Source organism: Microcebus murinus, chromosome 2, assembly GCF_040939455.1.
Source record: "Microcebus murinus isolate Inina chromosome 2, M.murinus_Inina_mat1.0, whole genome shotgun sequence".
Classification (NCBI taxonomy): Eukaryota; Metazoa; Chordata; class Mammalia; order Primates; family Cheirogaleidae; genus Microcebus; species Microcebus murinus.
In genome coordinates, this window is record NC_134105.1 from 121060076 (window position 1) to 121078411 (window position 18336).

The 18336-nt window shown below is 52.1% G+C and overlaps 1 protein-coding gene across 1 annotated transcript in view; it reads right to left on the bottom strand.

Moving 5' to 3' along the window:
• Positions 1-18336, bottom strand: part of TNR (tenascin R) — a 389837-nt gene that overhangs the window by 36753 nt on the left and 334748 nt on the right. Inside the window, exons 10-15 of the mRNA XM_012765050.3 lie at positions 7723-7812; positions 6419-6682; positions 5570-5839; positions 4256-4375; positions 3218-3364; positions 291-410 (exon numbers count right to left, since the gene is read on the bottom strand). Coding sequence (XP_012620504.2) covers positions 291-410; positions 3218-3364; positions 4256-4375; positions 5570-5839; positions 6419-6682; positions 7723-7812 — 1011 coding nt within the window. The remainder of the gene's footprint in view (positions 1-290; positions 411-3217; positions 3365-4255; positions 4376-5569; positions 5840-6418; positions 6683-7722; positions 7813-18336) is intronic.

The following is an 18336-nucleotide window of genomic DNA, read 5'->3' on the forward strand; positions in this document are numbered from 1 at the left end:
GTATCTAGAAAAGTCTGCTTTCCTGTTTGTAGCATTTTGGGACAAGTCTTAGCTCCATGCTGAGTTGCCCTAGGTTACCTGCCTTTCTTGCACTGTTCAGATTTAGCTTTCTCAACTCCTGGAGTTGATATACTTTTCAAAGATTGTGGATATCTTGGGGGCTTTATAGTATAAGTGAAGCAGGAACATTTCTAATTTGTCCCTCAGATTCACAGAGTGGTTTGTCTCTTGACTTCCGTCTGGTCTGCGTCTTCCCCACCCGGCCGCTGCACAGGCCTGCAGGCACCCACCTGCGAAGTGCGTGAGGACGATGACGTAGCTCTCCACCTCACCCACCGGTGCCTTCCACTGCAGCAGGGCTTCTGTCGGGGTGATGTTGGTAGCAATCAGATCCACAGGGTTGTCCATGGCTGAAGCAGAACAGGAGAGTATCAGCTAAAAGTACCAGGAGCTGCGGGATGGACGTGCAATGAACTAGCTCACGATGCACGTCTGCTGCTGTGCTATACGGAATAGTGCAGTGAGCAAAGACCTCTTCCCTTTCTGCCCTTCTGGTTCCATCAACCCCGTTCTCTTCTCCTTATTATCCTTCCTCTCAAGTATCTAATCTCACTGTATTGCCCCAGCTCTTCCTTTTGTTGCATTCAACTTCTATTTTTGCAGAGCACTGTGTCAGGTGTTACGGGGATTTCGAGGTGTGGCTATTGTGTCTTAGACATTTAAATGTAGATGGAGAAACTAAGAACATGCAGAAATTGTTATAGTTCTTTAGTTGATGAGATAATCATGCTTCCCCAGTCTATTTGCACTTTTATAAATGTAATGTATGCCTTGTGGAAGATCTCTGTTGATGAGCTTCAGGAAATGCGATGGGAGCTCCTCGAGGGCAGGAGTAGCCCTAGGATAGAGAACTTAGAAGGTATTCGGTAAGTACTTGTGGATTGACTGCACAGGACTCAGGTTGCCTCTAAAGGCATATCTGATTATTGCATTCTTGCTTCACTACTCCCAAGGCTCACCCAGAGCTGAGTCCTGGATATTCTTTTTGTTGCATTGAGAGTCAAGGGCATTTTTATAGGCTTAGGCAGGCCAAGAGTGCTCCTTGGGGAACAGAGTGTGCTTGTCATAGGATCGTCTTCCTATTCTCACTGGTCCATGCCCTAAGCCTCTGCTTTATTACTGTGCTTCCCTTCCATAAAGTTAGAATGTATTTCAGAAATGGATGTTATTATAACAGTTTAGGTATCAGCTCAACCTAAGCATCATGCACTTGCTTTTGGGAACCAAATCTCCTTGATCTGATCCTGTTCTCTAATTGAAGGTTCTTTTTGCTTCCCTACATCCCTCATCACAAAGTAACACACAGAAAATATTTTTATACTTTTAAAATTTAAATTGTATCCATAATCTATGCCTTCAAAGAGTTCTTCAAATGCAGTCTTTAGGAAACTACAATTGGCTTGATCTCTCTGAGACACGCTTGATACGATGAGACAAGCATGATACCCTGAAGGGGAACTCATTTCCAAAAGTTGTAAGATGATATACCTCAAGTTTAAACAACAAACAAATGGCAACATCATAAGACACTTCTGAGGGCAAGCTAGTTATTGGAAGTTGCCAAAATAGTTCTGCCTAAACTTGAAGGAGGGCAATTGGGTTGATAAACCACTAGAGTTGGTACCCCAAATATCTGCTTGAGAGGCACTGGCTGCTGATGTGCAGGAACCTAAGGAATAAGTTTTTGACCTCAGTTGCTGCTTTCTTTTACCTTGGGAATAGGAAGGTCTTGACGTCCATTTCGTGGTGCTCAATGGGAAAAATCCTGCTTTCTCACATACGAATTTCTAGGACACTCAGGAAGGTGGGATTGTGGAATGACTGCATGGGACTCAGGTCGTCTCTAAGCATTGACTTACTGGACATCACTTTCAGTCAATGCATTTTGGTACTTTAATGGTCACGGATAGTTTGATGGGTACGGCAAGACTGAATAAAAAACACGGCTGGGTTGTCTGTAGTCATAGGCCTGGAAGGGGACTAGGGAAGATCAGAATATTCTGTCCTGTCTTTAGAAGAATAATTTGTGTGTTTCTGAAGGAATATCTCCTTGGCCATTGCTTTAAAGATGCTGTTCTGAGCTTGTGAGAACATCTGCAAAAGCAGTGAGCAACTCCTAGGTGTGTCTCCCTCGTTCAGGAAATACCATTCTCCAGGGAAATTAGGCAACCTCAGGAAACCCAGGTGTTCTCTTAATGAGGCAAGACGGATGCTTTCTTGTGTGCTGTGTGAACCATGCCTTAACTAGGAGATTTGGTCTAGGGTTTGGGAACAGAAAACTTTGGCTGTGGCTTCTAGTGACTTCTATAGCAATCTTTGCTAGTTCTGCCTGGTGCACTTGCGGAAGGTCCAGACAGAGGGGCCGTGGAGCCACTGAAGGAGCTCTGTCCTCAGGCCCATCCAAGGGGCGGTTTTCCAGAGGAAGGTCATGGGGTTTGGACCACCCTTCCCTCTTTCGCTTCTTGCAAGCTGGTCACTCCCTCCCACCTCCTTCCTCTGGCTGATTTCACAGGGGCTGACTGAGGCTGCAAAGGACACGTGCATCCGACTGGAGGGCCTGTCGGAGAGCACAGACTATGCCGTGCCCTGCAGGTGGCCCAGGACAGCAGCATGGCCACCACCACCTCCACCACAGATGAGGGAGCTACCGCCCCACTGGTGCCTTCTTTCTCCCTGGCCCATAAAGCAAGAGCAAGTGCAGCTACTTGGTGGTCTCTGGCCATATCTACTGAAGAATTTTGTAACTCCAGTTTCATTATTGGAATAACAACACTTTTCCGAAATGAAATTTCCTTATCTGAGTCTTTAAAAAAAATCAAATGGATGATTCAGATGTCTGTTCTGGAATTTACTTCCATTGTGTGTGTTTGAAAGGGTACTTTTTGTATTGAAAGTTCCATGAAAATTCCTAACTGAAACTAGGAAGACTCTTAGAGGGTGACTCTGTAAACTCTTAGTATTAGAGAATATTGGGGGGAGAGAAATTGCAAATTGCCCTGCATGACACGGCGAGTCAGAGGAGCATTCTGGAACGAAGCCTCGGACCCCAGAACCAGTGTCTTCTGTCTGAGCCAGAACAACTTTGCTCTTTGCTTCCCCTGCTTGCTGCAGGTCTCAGTCGGGGCCCTGACCCGACACGCCACAGAGACAGGCCCACCTGTGTGCACCAGCGTGCAGACGCGCTCGCTCTCCTCCCGGCCCCGCACGCTGTTGAGGCTGATTTCGTACTCGGTCGCAGGGTACAGCCTAGTAATGGCGAATTCTGTCACAGTGTTGGGCACCACCGAGCTGTCTAGTCGTCCCACTGCAGAAGAGCAGAGCCCACAGTCAGTTCCGCGGCTCTCTCAGAAACACAGGCCGAGGTGCAGTCTGCACAGGGGCTCCTGGTGGCATTTGCCACGAGGCACAGGTGGGTGCAGGACAGTAAACGGCTCATGGGCTGGGGGAATGTTGGAGTTTGAAGAGTTTGCATCCCAGTCTCACCCCTTCACTTTATGGGCTTTTTGGAGCAAAGAAAAGTATTCATGATATGGTTTTCTAACAGGCTGGCCTTCTCTGAGGCAGATACATTATGGCAGCCATAGGGCATGGCCACAGGAAGTGGCCCACGCAGCCCAGAGACAGGGTGGCCTGGAAGGCTGTCCTCCCCTCTCGCTGGAAGTGAGCGTGCCCCCTACTCTGCTAACAATGCCATGTGCACCAGCAAGAACTGGCAAGAGGCAGGCAAGGTCTGGGCCAGCTTCCTCTGACTCATGCTTGGCTGAAGTGGCAGAAACAGGACCACGTCACTGTGGTTCCCTCCACGGGTCCATCTGGCGCTGCTGGGTCCTTAGCCATCTTCCTGGGTTCTAGTCTTTGACTTTATTGTCTTGGGAAAGGGCATGTGACCTGCCTCTTGGCAGATTCTTTTAGGGCTCTTTGTCCCCATTATACTGCCTAAGTAGTGGTGACCAGCCACCTCTGCTGGTGAAGGCCTGCTGTCTGGGGGATGCGATCAAGCCTTTCTTGGGAGGTGTTGGTGAGTGCGGGGTTCCCTGGCCCATCACCCCACGCTCTTTCTGACGGAGCATGCCACAGACGGGAGGAAAGCCCGGGCACGGCTTTGGTGTCCTGCAGGACGTGCTGATTCTCCCATGATAGTCTTCACCCAGCTCCCAACCCCATTTGTCTCTAAGCAAGCTAATCGATGTGTTACCTTGGGTGGGTCGGTACGACACTCGGTAGTAATCAAAAGATGCAACAGGAGGGCTCCAGGAGACTGTCACTGAGTCCTTGGTCACGTTGCTAATTGTGATGTTTTTGGGGGGATCAATTCCTACAAGGACCCGGTGGATGTGGGGAAAAGACAGAAAGCACAGTGTGAAAAAGGGTTTCCCTTCCTGACTGTGTGCCGACCAAGAGCCAGTGGTGTCCCTAAGGCAGACAAGACCTTACTGTGTAGTGGGGCATCCTGCAAAGCATGGTCAGCCTGATGTTTCACCCGAAACCTTAGCGGTACGGTCGAAGCCATGTTCGTGAAGAACATTTTAACAACGTGAAGCCACGCTGGCAAGGCGTGTGCCTGTGCAGCAAATATTACCAATCTGCAGGTCAACTAGGAGCTTTCCTTTAAGTTCATATATTTTGCTTTGAACTGGGAGTAACACAGTCATTTTCTCTGGGGGAACTCCTTAGATAAACCCAATTCTGCCTTTATCTCTTATTTTTTACCAGCCATCTTTGGTTCAATTTCAAAAAACCTGCCTATTGACTGTACAGGGATTTCAGACTGCAAGTCCAGAACAAATCCACTCTTCTAAATTGTATTTCATTTATGCTGTATACTTTTTTTTTTTTTTTTTTTTTTGCTGGGGAATCACAGGGTTGAATCAGCTGAGTGTTTAATCCACTGGTCCAGTCTGTCAGTTCTTAACAGCATGTAGGAAACTATCCAGACATACATGCTCTTACCCCATGCACCTTACATTTGGGTTTGTACTTGGGAATGATGAGATGGGACTGATCTAGTTCATCTCAGAGTGTGTGTGTTTCCCAAACAATGGTCAAATCAACCCCGTTCTCTGAGTGCCAGGTTACTACATGGTTGGTGCTAGTCCCCTGTGATTCTGAGGAATCGCCATTTGCCCCAGCGACCTTGCTGGGCAGTCAAGAGATGGCTCCCCAGAATAGGGCAGGTGTCTCCACAGTAGTGGGATTCCTCTCAGGGACTAGCTTTCTCCAGGGCTTTCTGCTAGGCTGGGAGTGGGAAGACCTTTGGATTGATGCATTCAGGCCTTTACCTCCTCAAGACATTGAGTCTGTCCTGCCTTTGAGACAGGTTGAGAATTTCCCATCTAATGCATCTTATGAGCACTGGAACAAGTAGCTGTTTCAGAACAGCTCAGAGACCCTCTCTAGCCATGCAGGCAGTCCCTTGCACCCTGGGTGTTTCTCTCTTTAAATTCATTGACTTGTCGAAGGCAACTGTGAGCTCCCCCTTCGCCACCTGCTGTCCAGTCCTCCCGCTCACCTGTGGTGATGGAGCCCACGATGGGCTCAGAGGTCACTGTGCCATGGACAGCGACCAGGTTCACAATGTACTCGGTGGCCGGCTGCAGGCCCATCAGGACAGTATGCCTCTTGGTGGCATCCAGGGAGACCTCCTTCATCTCTTCCTCCTCATCCCTGGGGCTGTAGTTCAGAATGAGCCTGTCCGCTGGGGGAGACGGGTCGCTCCAGGTGATGTTCACACTGGAGGAGCTCACGTGGGAGAAGTGCAAGTGGGAGATGGGACGGAAGCCTGCGGGGCAGAGAGGCGGATGGAACGTGTGTGAGGACAGGCGTGTTGCCTTAGAAGAGCCACCTGACAGCAGGGCTCCATGCTCCTTGCTGACAAGGGGCCCACCTTCACCCGCTCAGCCCACCCCTTGCTCTCCAGTCCCGCCCACTCCAGCCTTGCCGAGCCGTATGCTGAGAAATAGATTCCGGTAAAACCAAAAATGCCGCTGAGAGTCATTCGAATGCTGACCCAGGATGTAAGCCTCGATTCTGAGGGTGTTTGACGCGGTCCCGTGGGTTTCCTGAATGCCGCTGACGTGGGCAGCAGGGCAAGATGGACGGAATGGACGACCACGTCCCGGCCGTAGGGACGCAGGAAACCAGACACAGGTTTCAGTAGGCAGCACCCGCTCAGCTCCCCCTTTGCCTCCACCCCTCCCCTCCTGACGTGCTTTAGTTTCCCTCTATCTCTGGTTCTACCATCTGCTCTTTCTCCTTTCTCTGGAGGAAATGGGGCTTTGGAAGAGTGTGTGGCCCGGATGGCCAGCTCACGCTAAGCTCCCTGGATCCCTGGACACGTGGGATTCTGCCACCCTGGTACCTGTGAAGGCGTCCACAGTGGACTCCAGGCTCTGCTGCCGACCCCTCTCCGCAGTGACCGAGATGATGTACTCCGCCCCGGGCTCCAGGTCCGTCAGTGTGTGCGACGTCCTGTCCCTGGGCACAGTGACCTCCGAGGCGATCCCCGAGGACGGCGTAAAGGTGATTCGGTAGTGGTCGATGGGGCCGCTGGCCTTGGTCCAGATGAGGGAGATGGAGGTCTCCGAGGAGGCTGTCACCATGAGGTCTCGGGGACTGTCAAGCTCTGTGGATCGGCGTAAGTGGCCCATTCTACACAGGTTCCCAGGAGGGCCAGTGTTCATGCCCCCCCCCCCCCCGTGTGTTTCTAAGCTACCAGCAGGACACTCAGCAAGAGCACTAGCTTGTCACTGCTGACACTTATCTCAGTTTGCTGAGCCCCGTCCCTCTGAAAGACGGCGGGGGCCTGGCAGCCAGATGGGCCATCTGCAGGAAGCATTATTAGCTCAGACGCCGCTGGAATACATCCACCTCTGGGACAGAGCTGCCTGCCGGTTTCCAAGCTCCCCATGTCACTTTCTCCCGGCCTTTCTCAGTGGGCCAAGCAGGGCAAACGGGAGTCACAGTCAAGTGGGAATGTGCCAGCGGTGCACGCCCTCACGCACCCTGAGGCCACTTGGGCTTGTCTAACCACGGGTGTGCAGGCAACTGCATCTGAGGACCCCGAGAGCCTTTCCACGCGGCTCTCTAGAGAGGGAGTCTATGCTGGACTGAGCCTTGGGACAGGGGCTGGCCTAAAATCCCCAGCCTAGCCCAGGCTGCTTGTGCCTAAGCCACTGCAGTGATTTCGACATTTACCCAGGAATTGGAAGCAAAACTGCTAGATCTAGAGCAGCAAGGGCCTCAAGTGGATTTTTATACTGCCCTTGGGTTTAATGGGTTGTTCTAGACCTTTCTCTCCAGTGGCCTTTTTGAGGGCTTGTGTGGTGCAGGGTGAATGTACCCCTTTCTGCCCGCTGTGGGATGGCCTGCTTTGGCACCAACCCCCTTGGGACTTCCCACCTCTGCTCTGCACAGCTCTGGGCAGCCCTCCAGACCACAGGGGACCTCACCCAGGTCTATGGGGAAGAGGGCGGGACTCCATCCTGCGTGTCAGATTTCAGAGGTCAGGCGTGGGGTGGGTGTTGTCCTAGGCTGACGGTGTCACCATCGACCTGCTCACTGGCGGGCCTTGCCTTCTGACTAATTCTTACCAGGACAAGCCTCCGGGGTGCCTCGGGCTCACAGGCTAACCCAGTCTCCTTCCTCGCCCATCCGCCTACTCACCAGTCCTGGCATTCATGGTGGCGGGCACGCTTTGCTGTGAGTCCATGACAGCAGAGATTCCAACGCCATACTCGGTGCCGGGTACCAGATCTATGGGCAGAAGGACACACAAACATTATCCTGGGTGTGTTGGGGACAGGGAAGGCTGAAAGGAGGGAAGAAAATAATCTTAGACTCCTATTCATATGTTGTGTTTAGTCCTCCTTGAACGCCCTCCTAATTTTACCTATTAGGAAATTCCAACTTACTACTTGGGAGATCCATACCAAGTCGACAGGATGAACCGGCCAGCACAGAGCTTCCTGCTGGCTGGCGGGCTCTCAGGGGAGGCAGGGAGGCTGCCCTTGTCAGTGACCTTCAGAAGTGTGCTTCCCTGTGTGTTTAGACACTCGGGTGGCTAGAACCAGTGAAGTGAAGCGGTTTCTTGCTTAGGTTTCTTGTGAATTAGGGGAGTATGCAAGCGAGAGGGGCAGTGTGGACAGGGGCCTTTCCCATATTTCTTGAATGTTTTATATGAGGACCAAGCTATGCCTTTTATAGGTAGGAGCTCAGGCCACACGGGGACTCCTGGGTCCCCTCTAGGGAGAACAGTGGACGGGTTGTTTTCCTGAGCACAGAGCTGTGGGCCTTTGAGGGGGGATGTGCAGAAGCCTGCTGCTGTGGGCTCCCCGCAGGGCCAGTAATTCCAGCCGCAGGGTGTTTAAAGCTATGGATCCCACTTTAGGGTGGCTTCTGAGGGAGTCCAGGAGGTTGGAGGAAATGCAAAAACTGTCTAACTAGAGGGTGTAAGCCTCTCAGGAACTCCTTTGGGGGATTCAATACAAAGGATCACTGAGAGGCTCCCAGAATACCTGGAGTTCTCTGGGCTCTCTCCCTAGCCTCTCCCACACTCATTTCCAGACTAACTGATTTGGCTGGTGTGTTAGTTTCCTGTTGCTGCTGTGACAAATGACCACAATTTAGCGGCTTACAACACACACATTTTTATTTTATAATTCAGGAGGTCTGAAGTCTAAAATGGTTTAGCAGGGCTGCATTCCTTCTGGAGGCTCTAGGGGGAAATCCTTTGATTTTTCCAGCTTTTAGAGGCGGCGGCATTCCTTGGTTTATGGTCCCTTAAGCTGTCTTCAAAGCCAGCAGCTTGGCACCATCAGGTCTGTTTCTCTCTCTGACTCCCGCTCCCATCGTCACATCCACTCTGACTCTGACCTCCCTGCATCCCTCTTATAAGGGTCCCTGTGGTTACATCGGGTAGAACAGGGCAATCTCAGGGCAATCTCTCTGTCCCTGCAGAGTCCCTTTTGCCATGTAAGGTGACATATTCACCGGTGCTAGGGACTAGAACGTGGACCTCTTTGGGGCCCATTATTCATTCCGTCCACTACAACTGGCACCAGCTCATCCCATTTATTAGGACTGAGATGGTAGAAAAATGCAACAGAAATCAAATTATCACCCCAGGTGTCTCCAACAGTCAGTCTGAGTCATTTCGGTAGTCCTCTTTGAGGGGCCTTTTGTGGGCTCCCCAGGATCACGGCTGATTACAATGCTTTCCTGCATTTATATAATATTTGTGCTTTTCAAAATTGAATGTATTTTACAGCCTCATCCCAACTCTGTGAGGAAGGTGGGATGGGCAGTCTTTTCTTCGTCTGTGTTAGCTTCCTGTGGCTGCTGTTACAGACTCCTGCGAACTGGGTGGCCGTAGACATCAGACACGTACCCTCCTGTGGTTCCGAAGTGTAGACGTCTGAAGTCAGGCTGTGAGTGGGGCCTTGCTCCCTCTGAAGGCTCTAAACGAGAGCGCTTCCTTGCCTCCTCCTCATTTCCCGCGGCGGCCAGCACTCCTTGGCTTGTGGCTGCAGCACTCCCATCCCTGCCTCTGTTGTTCCCTGGCATTCTCCCTGTGTGACTGTGTCCTCTGTTCTTATGAGGACACCAGTCACGCTGCATTTAGGGCCCACTCTAACCCATTTGACCCTGTCTTAACTTGATTGCATCCGTAAAGACCTTATTTCCAATTAAGGTCACACTCACAGGTTCTGGGTAGGTATGAATTTTGGGGGGCTGCTATTCAATGCAGTACATCATCTTTTTACAAAAAGAAACTGTGGCACAGAGTAGGTCTGTGACTAGCTAGGGGTGACCCCTGGCCTCTGGGCTCAGGGTTCAGGCTTTTAGGAGGATCGGGGTGTCCCTCGTTCCCTCCCACATCACTGGCTCCCCAGGCTGGCTGTCACTTCCCCAGAAGCCCTGATTTTGAGAGAAAATACTTTAGCAACCTTTTCTTAACAAATGGCGTGGTTTAGCCAAGGGGATACAGCATGGTAGCCAGAGGGCTCCACGTCCCCGTCCTCTACACAGCCGGGAGATAAACGTCCCCACGCTCCAGTACGGTAAAGCCTGCCGGGTCTTACCGGCCGGCTCCCTTGAAGGAGTGCAGTCTTGGAGCCCCGGCCGGGCAGGCCTTCTGATCAGCCCTCTTTCCCTTTCCTGAACGAGCTCCACCTCTTTTGCAGCACTTAGTTCCTTCTTTCTCTTAAGTGGCAACACCAGTGGAAGTAAACTTTGAAGTCTGGTGAACTTTGAAGCCTGACACATCTGTGTTAATATTCAAGCTCTGCCACCTTCGACCTTCTAACTTTGATTACTTACTATCTTTGAGCTTCAGTTTCTGTAGAATGGGAATAACAACAGCAGCAGAGAGCCATTGTGAGCATTAAATGAGTCGATGCCAGTGCCTGGCCCATAGTGATAATAGCCAATATTTTATTACCTTGCACAGAGAATGATTTCAGGATCTTTTTTAAATAAGTGGTCTTCTCTGCTATAAAAATGCCCTAGGCAGGTACGGGCTGGTCCCAGGTACACCCGTTGCTGTCGGTGGGCAGCGGCTTAGCCTGTTGGCTCTGTGGAAACCAGTGATTCAGGGCGCCCAGGTGCCAGTGAGGAGCTCGGCCTGGCTGGCTGAGTACCTGTCTCTAGACTGAGCAGGCGATTGCAACGCCCCGATCTGTTCAAAGCACACATTTATCTCTGTCAATATGTTCGGTGAGTCCCAGGTACACCCTTGGTTGGGGAAATTAGATTACCTTTGGGACATAAACTACTTTTCTCAAACAACCAATCGAGATCTTCAATTGCCTATAATGAAGTAGAAATTTTCCAGTGTAGACGAAGGGTGACAGATGAGGGAGTGAGACAGAGATTATGTGTCGCCAAATGGATCTAACATGTAACATTTTCATCCCGGTTTCTTATTTATGAAGCTTAAATGGAATGTTCAATAATTTACAACGGAATCATCTTCTCCCAGAAAACCGCAGAGCAGAATTTAAAGCACTCTCTTCCCAGGTTCCCTGTCTAGGGGCTGGGGAGGTGGGGCTCACTCAGAGGCCGCTGCCTGCCGCCTGCCTTTGATTTTCAGCAGCTTTCTTCCTCTGCTGCAAGGAATTGTTGCTCCTGTCAGCAGGTAAAACACACTTCTGCTGGAAGAGAAGACGAGTATCCGAGGCACAGCTGGTGCACTTACATATCAGCACTTCGAGTACTCCTAGGATTTCGCACTTTATAAAGATCCCATTGCTCTCTATCAGTGCTCTCTTTATCTTTCCATCCAGCTCCTGCGAGTGGGAGCACATAAATGGCTCGGTTCCTTTCTTAACAACAACTCGGAAAATTCATCCCATAGGAAACCAGCACTCTCCATTCCTTATAGAACTTCTTTTGTGCCGCAGGCAGCCTGATGCTTTGCTCCATTCTTTCACCTCGCACCCATTCTTCTCAGAACCCCGAAAGCACACACTTATCCACTCAATAAATGTTATTGAGGGTCTCCTTCGTGTCCAGCATAAGGCTGTGTGCTGGGTTGCCAGGGTGAGCTGAACAGACATCGCCCTTCTGGGGATGAAAAGGTATCTGTACTAAAAAAGTAAATTAATTATTCAGTGAGCACCCCTCACATGCCAAGCACCAGGCTACATGCAGCAGGTAATCTAGAAGAACAATGAAGAAGAAAGGGAGGGAAGTAAGAGGGGGGAAATGAAGGAGAATTTCTGAGTGTCTGATGGTAAAGAGTTGTCTAGTTACAACTAAGCTTCTTAGAGAGCCACTCGAGGCATCGTATTTAATTCCCTGCAGCTCTGCGGAGGGTATGGCTGAGGAGCAAACAGAGGCTCAGAGGAGTCACCCCTTGACCGAGGTCACAAAACTAATACATGGTAAAACTAGGTTGAGAACCCCAGCCCCTTGTTCTTTCTGGCACATCGTGGCATGGTTCCTGTCCTTGAGTCTTTTTCAGGTTAGTAGGGGCCAGTAGAAGAGTAAACTGGAATTTGAGAGTCATTTGGTGTCAAACCCGGGGCTGCCAACTAAGAGATATTGCAAAGGGAGGATGGGATCGGCGCGAGCTGGCGTGGCCAGAGAAGGCTTTCTGCTGAGTGGACTTGAGCTGGGCCTCGAACACCAGCTAAGATTAGGAAAGGTGGAGGGAAGGAAACATGGAATTCTCTGTGGTCAGAATGGGGGCTGGAGCAGTCCTAGATTAACGAGGGCCAGAGAGGAATGAGGACCAGCACATTCTCACCTGCACTGTAAGGAACCTTGCAATATTATGGGCGGAATGACTCAGGAAGAAACCTATGCTTCATGCTTGCTGCTGCTAGTGGGGACCGTGGTAGAGAAAAGGAGGCCCAAAAAACTGAGATTGCTGTGTGTTGCCGGCACAAACGTGAGTACGACTCTTAGGGCCCACAGGCTGGGCTGGGTGCAGTGGCCGTGTGGAGACATGCGCCCTCCCCATCTCTAAGTCCGGGGGCTCATCTCTCAGGTGCTCCAAGTCTATCAAACTGGGGTTAGGGATTTGGTTGCCACTGTGCACGGGGCACCTGCCTTCACAGAGAGGGACAGACTGAGGGCCCTATCCCTGAGGAGCTTGTAGCCAATCTCTTGGTTTTATAGTTATCATGTTGCTATTGTTAGTTTTCATATTGGTCTCCTCACAGACTCTTAGGTCTTTGGGTCAAAGGATTTGTTTTTGGTTTTTCGCAGTATGTAGCACAGTGGAAACTATGTGAGGCATAGAGGCAGCCGGTGGCGGTGGCAGGAGGGTTGGAAAGGCTGCCAAGAGAGCTGTCTGGACGGGGTTTGGAGGGTCCATGGAGGTTTGGTTGGGGGAAGGGCATCCCAGGCAGAGAAACAGCAGATGCAAAAGCAGATCTGGCAAAATGGATCGTGAAAACCAGGGACCTAATATGGGCCCCCTCGTAGAGAAATGTCCCAGCAATGGAACTCGGAGACCAGAGGTTTCGTAGACGGGGAGAGATTGGGAGACGATCTCTGGAGAACCCTGAAATCACACCAGATAGGCAATCGGTTCTAGTCACATGGGCTAGTCACACGGGCTCCCGGGCTCCTACTCTTATCTCTCTGGATAAAGCGGGGCCTTGTCAGGGTTCCCTGGGTGAGCCAGCCTTCCAAGGACATCTCCCTGCTTTTGTGGTTGTGGATGATGTTCAAGCACAAAGAGCAGCAGTCGATTCCATTCTGATTTTACGGAAAGGACTGGCCCAACAAACCTATGTTTAATTAAAAAAAAAATGATACTACTAAGGACCGTTCTCAGATGGAACGTTCCAGTTGCCAGTGAAATCAGGGAGACACCCCGTCCTGTAGGGACGGCCCTTTTCTGGGTCTTTACTATGGACAGCACTTCCTGCTGAAGAAGCCAAAGCAGAGGCTGGAACATTCCCACCTGGCTTTTCTCCTGGGCCCCTGCCCAGCCCTTGCCCACGGATAAGAGGCAGGCCCTGCGGCAACCGTGAGAGGAGGCGGCGTGTGGAGCCTCTGCCCTTTCCCGCCTCCCCTCTACCGGTGTCTGCAGCCCACCCGCACCTTCCTGCCCCTGGAAGGCGACACCACGTTTAGAGGTGCCTTCCCAGGGTGACCGCTTGGGGTCACTGTGACTTCACCCACAGGAGGCTGAGCACCGGCCGCCCAGGCCCCCAGGCCCAGCGCCTGCACCCCTCCCCCTCAGAGGAGCCAGCGGCGAGGTCGGGCGCTGGGTCTGGCGCAGGTGCACTGGCGCGTCCAGCGAGTGCAGACAGGGTGAAGGGGACACCGAGTGCCTGGGCCAGTGCTGCTTTGCCAGCTGGACTCCTTCGGGAGTCCTGAATTTCTTCATGGAAAGTCTTCCTGTGGCGAGCACATGGCCTGCCCGCGCAGCCCGAGGGCCCGCCCTCTCACCCCCTGAGCCGTCTGGACCCTGGGGAGACATGTGGGTTTGGTAGGTGGCCCGTCCCGTGTCTCCCAGCACCCAGGACTTGAAGGTAGCAACTGCCAAAGCCTGAGTATGGAGTGTGGAGTGCGTGTGTGTGTGTGCACCCGACTGTGTGTGCACCCGACTGCGTGCGCATGTGTGGTGTGTAGGGCCATGTGTGTGAGTGTATGTGAGTGTGTGCAGGAGTGTATGTGTGTAGGCGTGTATGGGCATGTGAGTATGTGCCAGTGCCTGAGTGCATGTACGTGTGAGAGTGTGTATATGTGTGTTTGAGTGTGTGTGTACACGCACATGAGTGAGCACTGCCTGAGCGCGTGTCGCGTGTGGCTGTCTGTACGTCTTTGTTTTCTTGCAGCCCGCTGTCATAGCACGTCTGCAGGATTGTCAAGCTTCTGGGCTTCCTGGATGCTGTTGGCGATTTTTCTGACCAACAGCTTGTTGGGGAGACTGAGGCAGTCCCTGTGTGTGGGAGAGGTGGCTTGTTGGGGTGCATGTCGTGAGGCACCCAGGTGGGCGCCCGGGGAGGGGAGGGGCCTGGGCGGCTGGGCGGGGGCGCAGTGCTCACGGGGCCATTCGGGTCAGCTCCTTTTGCCTAGTTTCCGGGCCATGGGGGTCCCCAGTGTAGGCATCTACATTTCATCATGACATCATGCTCATCCTGACAGACCCCGCGAGAGTGAGCGTGTCTGAGGGCAAGCCCTCCGCCCTGCTGCTGAGATGGCTCAGCCACATGCCTGTCCCAGGACAGCTTAGAGCGGCCATCTCACATACAAAGGCCAGAGCAGTGTTTACACTGGCAGCAGTCCTCGGCACGGAAGCTGGTTTTTGGACGAAATCTCAATCAGGGCTGAGCCTGTCTTTCCCTCCCTCCCTCCAGTAGGAGTTTTCTGTGTGATGCTTTGTTTGTTTGTTGCTGTCCAAGAAGCAGAGTGGAGATGCCAGTCCCTGTCAGTGCCAGGGTCTAGCCTGGAGGGCCCCGACGAGCCTGCGAGGTGCGTGACACTCAGGGAGCCCTCCGGGACTGCAGGAGCCGCGCAGGCCAAGGAGACATCATCTGGGCGGAGACGCCGAGCCCAAGAAAAGACCTATGGAGGCACAGAAGCCACCAAATAGAGAAAAACCACCACAGACATCGAGTGTGCTGTTCAGAAACAGTCAGTTCTCCAGAGGGAATTCTCTGGCATTCCTATGGAGAACATGGGGAAAGTGCTTGGTATTTTGTGCGCAGGCCTGGGCTCTGTGCAGCGAAGGGGGAGGGCGGGAGGCTGCTGCTGGGAGCCCTGGGACTGATCCAGAGACACGAGAGTCAGGAAGGGCCTGGAGTCCACCGCGAGGAGGTAAATGGTGACCTTGGGGACAAGGACTTCTGCAGTGAGTGGCAAATGCAGGTGCCACGGAGCTGTACGGGTGGAGGGTCAGCTGGAGAACAAAGGGACCCGACCTTGTGCAGGGAAAGGCCAGGCTGCCCCGGCTCCAGGCCTGACTTCGTGGGGATTAAGAACAATAAACAATCAAATGGATATTGAGTGCTCGCCATGTGCCAGGCCCCGCCATCAGTGCTGAAATGGAGAGGTGTCTACCATCTCATTTAATCCTCGCAACTCTATGAGGGAGATAGGGCGTCCTTCAGATGGGGAAACTGAACCCTGGGGAATTTAAGAAATTCGCCCAAGGACACCTGTCCATGAAGCTGGTCTCCAGCCTGGGTGGGGTGACTTCCAAAGTCACGCTCTAAACGAGCACGTCTCGCACGTTAATGTGCGCGTGTTACCGGGGGACTTCTAAACGCAGGCTCTGATGCAGTGGCTCTGGGGGGAGAGGGCGTGACAGCTCCCGGGCGAGGTCTGTGCCGCTGGGCTGTGCAAACCGCTCTGCACCCTGGGCCACGGGTTGAAGGGGCCCTCCTGAGCCCTCCCGCAGCTCACAGACCTCCTCGTCCGCTTTCTTCTTCGCCATCACCATCTGCTTGCCGAGCAGCTTACTATGTTAGAAGTGCTACCTTAAACTCATCAACTATATTGCCTCATCAAAGCTTCCTGATGGCACTGTGAGCTAAGGGCTATCATTCCCCTTTTACAGATGAAGAAACAGAGGCTTGCAAAGGTTAGGTCAACTGCCCCAGATCACACAGGAAGTGTCGAGCCTTGGTATGGAGTTCAAAGTCTGCTCTCTCAACATTTTGCAGAGAGCGGAGCATTGAAATCAAACTGAGACTCCAGGGGGTGAACACAGGCCTTCGAGGCTGAAAAACTTTCCTCTTTAGGCTCCAAGTTGGGGATTGAGGGAAAGAGTACAGCTTTCTAGAGTTAGACTCAAACTCCTCCCTTTTGTCTCTTCTCTTGTTCCTGGCCCTTCCTTCTCTTCCCCCAGATTCCTCAGCAAGAAGCCAACAATCCTTGCAACTAGCATCTCAGCAAGTACAAGCAGACTTGATTTCCTCGTACACCTATAACCCCTTCTTAAATAACATAAAGCTGCTCCCAGCAGCGAGCACCCTGGGATAATTCTGTGTGGTATAAACATTAATATATTAATTCATAATTTAATATGAATTAATATATTAATTTATAATTATATATATGATGTAATATACATAATTATGTGAGCTCCCTGGGATAATTATATATAATGTATAATATAATTATATAACTTTATAAGCCCAACTCTAACACAAAAAAATCAACTTATTCAAGCGCACTACTCAATTATAATCCCCCCCTTATAGGTCTGTGGCATTTACATTTGGACTGTCCCTTATATTTCACTTTGTTAGTAGAAGCAGCCATGGGAGGGAACCTTCTGACTGGGACGTAGGAGTGACTTTGAATCACAGCTGTCCCCCCTGACAACTCTGTGAACTTGAGCGAGTTTCCAAACTCCCTGAGCTTCTGCTTCCTCATCCATAAAATGGGATGGCAGCAAAGGACCGATGAATGTGGAATCTTCTTTTGTCCTGGTCGTGGGAGACAATGGCCAGGACGTGACTGGGTTCTCTTGCTTCGCTGGCGATTTCATGGTGTCTCCGCCTTTGAACAACTAGCCCTCGCTTTTCTATGACTGCTAATTACCAAATTAGCCTGCAGCTCTAGGCAGGGATGGGCTGTGCTCAGAATCAGCTCCCTCCTGTATCATTTCAGTTTTTTTGTTGTTTAGTTTAATTTTTGTGACTGTTTCTAGCTCTCTGCAAGGCCCTACGCCAGCTGGTCTGTCCTTCCTGTGTCTAATTCTCCCGTTAACCTGCTTGGTCAGCAAATCTTCCCAGCTCCTCGCTGTGCTTTCCGGAGTGCGTGTGTCTGGAAAAGGCATTTATTATATTTATTTTAACTAGCCTTATTTGGCAAGGCAGCCTGGGATTTCAGCTCAGGAGGAAAACAGCTTTGATTAAACTGCCCTTGTTTATGTACGTACTCTTTGCTGTGTATCCCTGGTCTACTAAGACGCAAATGCTTTCGCAGGAATCCAAGACACAAGTTAAACAAAGTCTGTCTGTGCGCACGTTGGCAGCCATGGCCCACGACTGCTTGGCACGGCCTCTCCCTCGTCTGAAAGCCGCGCCCTGTGTTTCCAGTCACGCCCGTCGGTGGGCTGGGCAGGCAGGTTTTCTTGGATGGGTGAGCCAAAGGCCCCAGGAGGGACACCAACGAGGTCTCACACCCACCCAGGGGACAGGGAACGGTCCCCAGCGGGCGTCGTGGTGGCCTAGGGCCCTGCTCAGTCCATACCGCCATCTCTCGCTCTGACCCCAGCAGCAGCCTCCGGGCCAGTTCCCTGCCTCTGCCCTTGCCCTCCTCTGTACCCAGCTAGTCATCACGTCGCCTTATTTAAAATCTCTTAGTGGCTCCCCATTGCCCTCAAGAAGAAACCCAGACTCTTTTGAGGGCAGATAAGGTACGGCCAGGCTCTCACCTTGTCGCCGGCCTCCTATAGCCTATGCTCCAGTCACAGTGAACCTTCGCAGTTTCGTTCATTCAGTCAGTCACGGAACGCTGACCTAGGCCCCAGAACGTGCTGGGCACCGGCTGGACCCTGAGATTCGGCGATGAGCAAACCCAAGTGTGACCCCACTCCCACGCCCGTTGGGTGTAGGGCGGAGGCCACAGTGTGAACCGGCCGTGAGAGGCGCTGAGGGCGGGCGGTGACTGGGCGGGACGACCCGCCTCACCCGGCACCAGACGGCTCCCTGGGAAGTGACCCGGCCGGCCCTGGGGGGCCTGCGCTGACCAGGGGAGAGCCCGCCAGGCGCCAGCCCGTGGCGGGAGGGCACGCGCGTCAGAGGAGCGGAAGGAAGCGGAGCTGGGGGCCGCGAGCAGACAGCCCTGGCACGTGGTGGGAGGTGG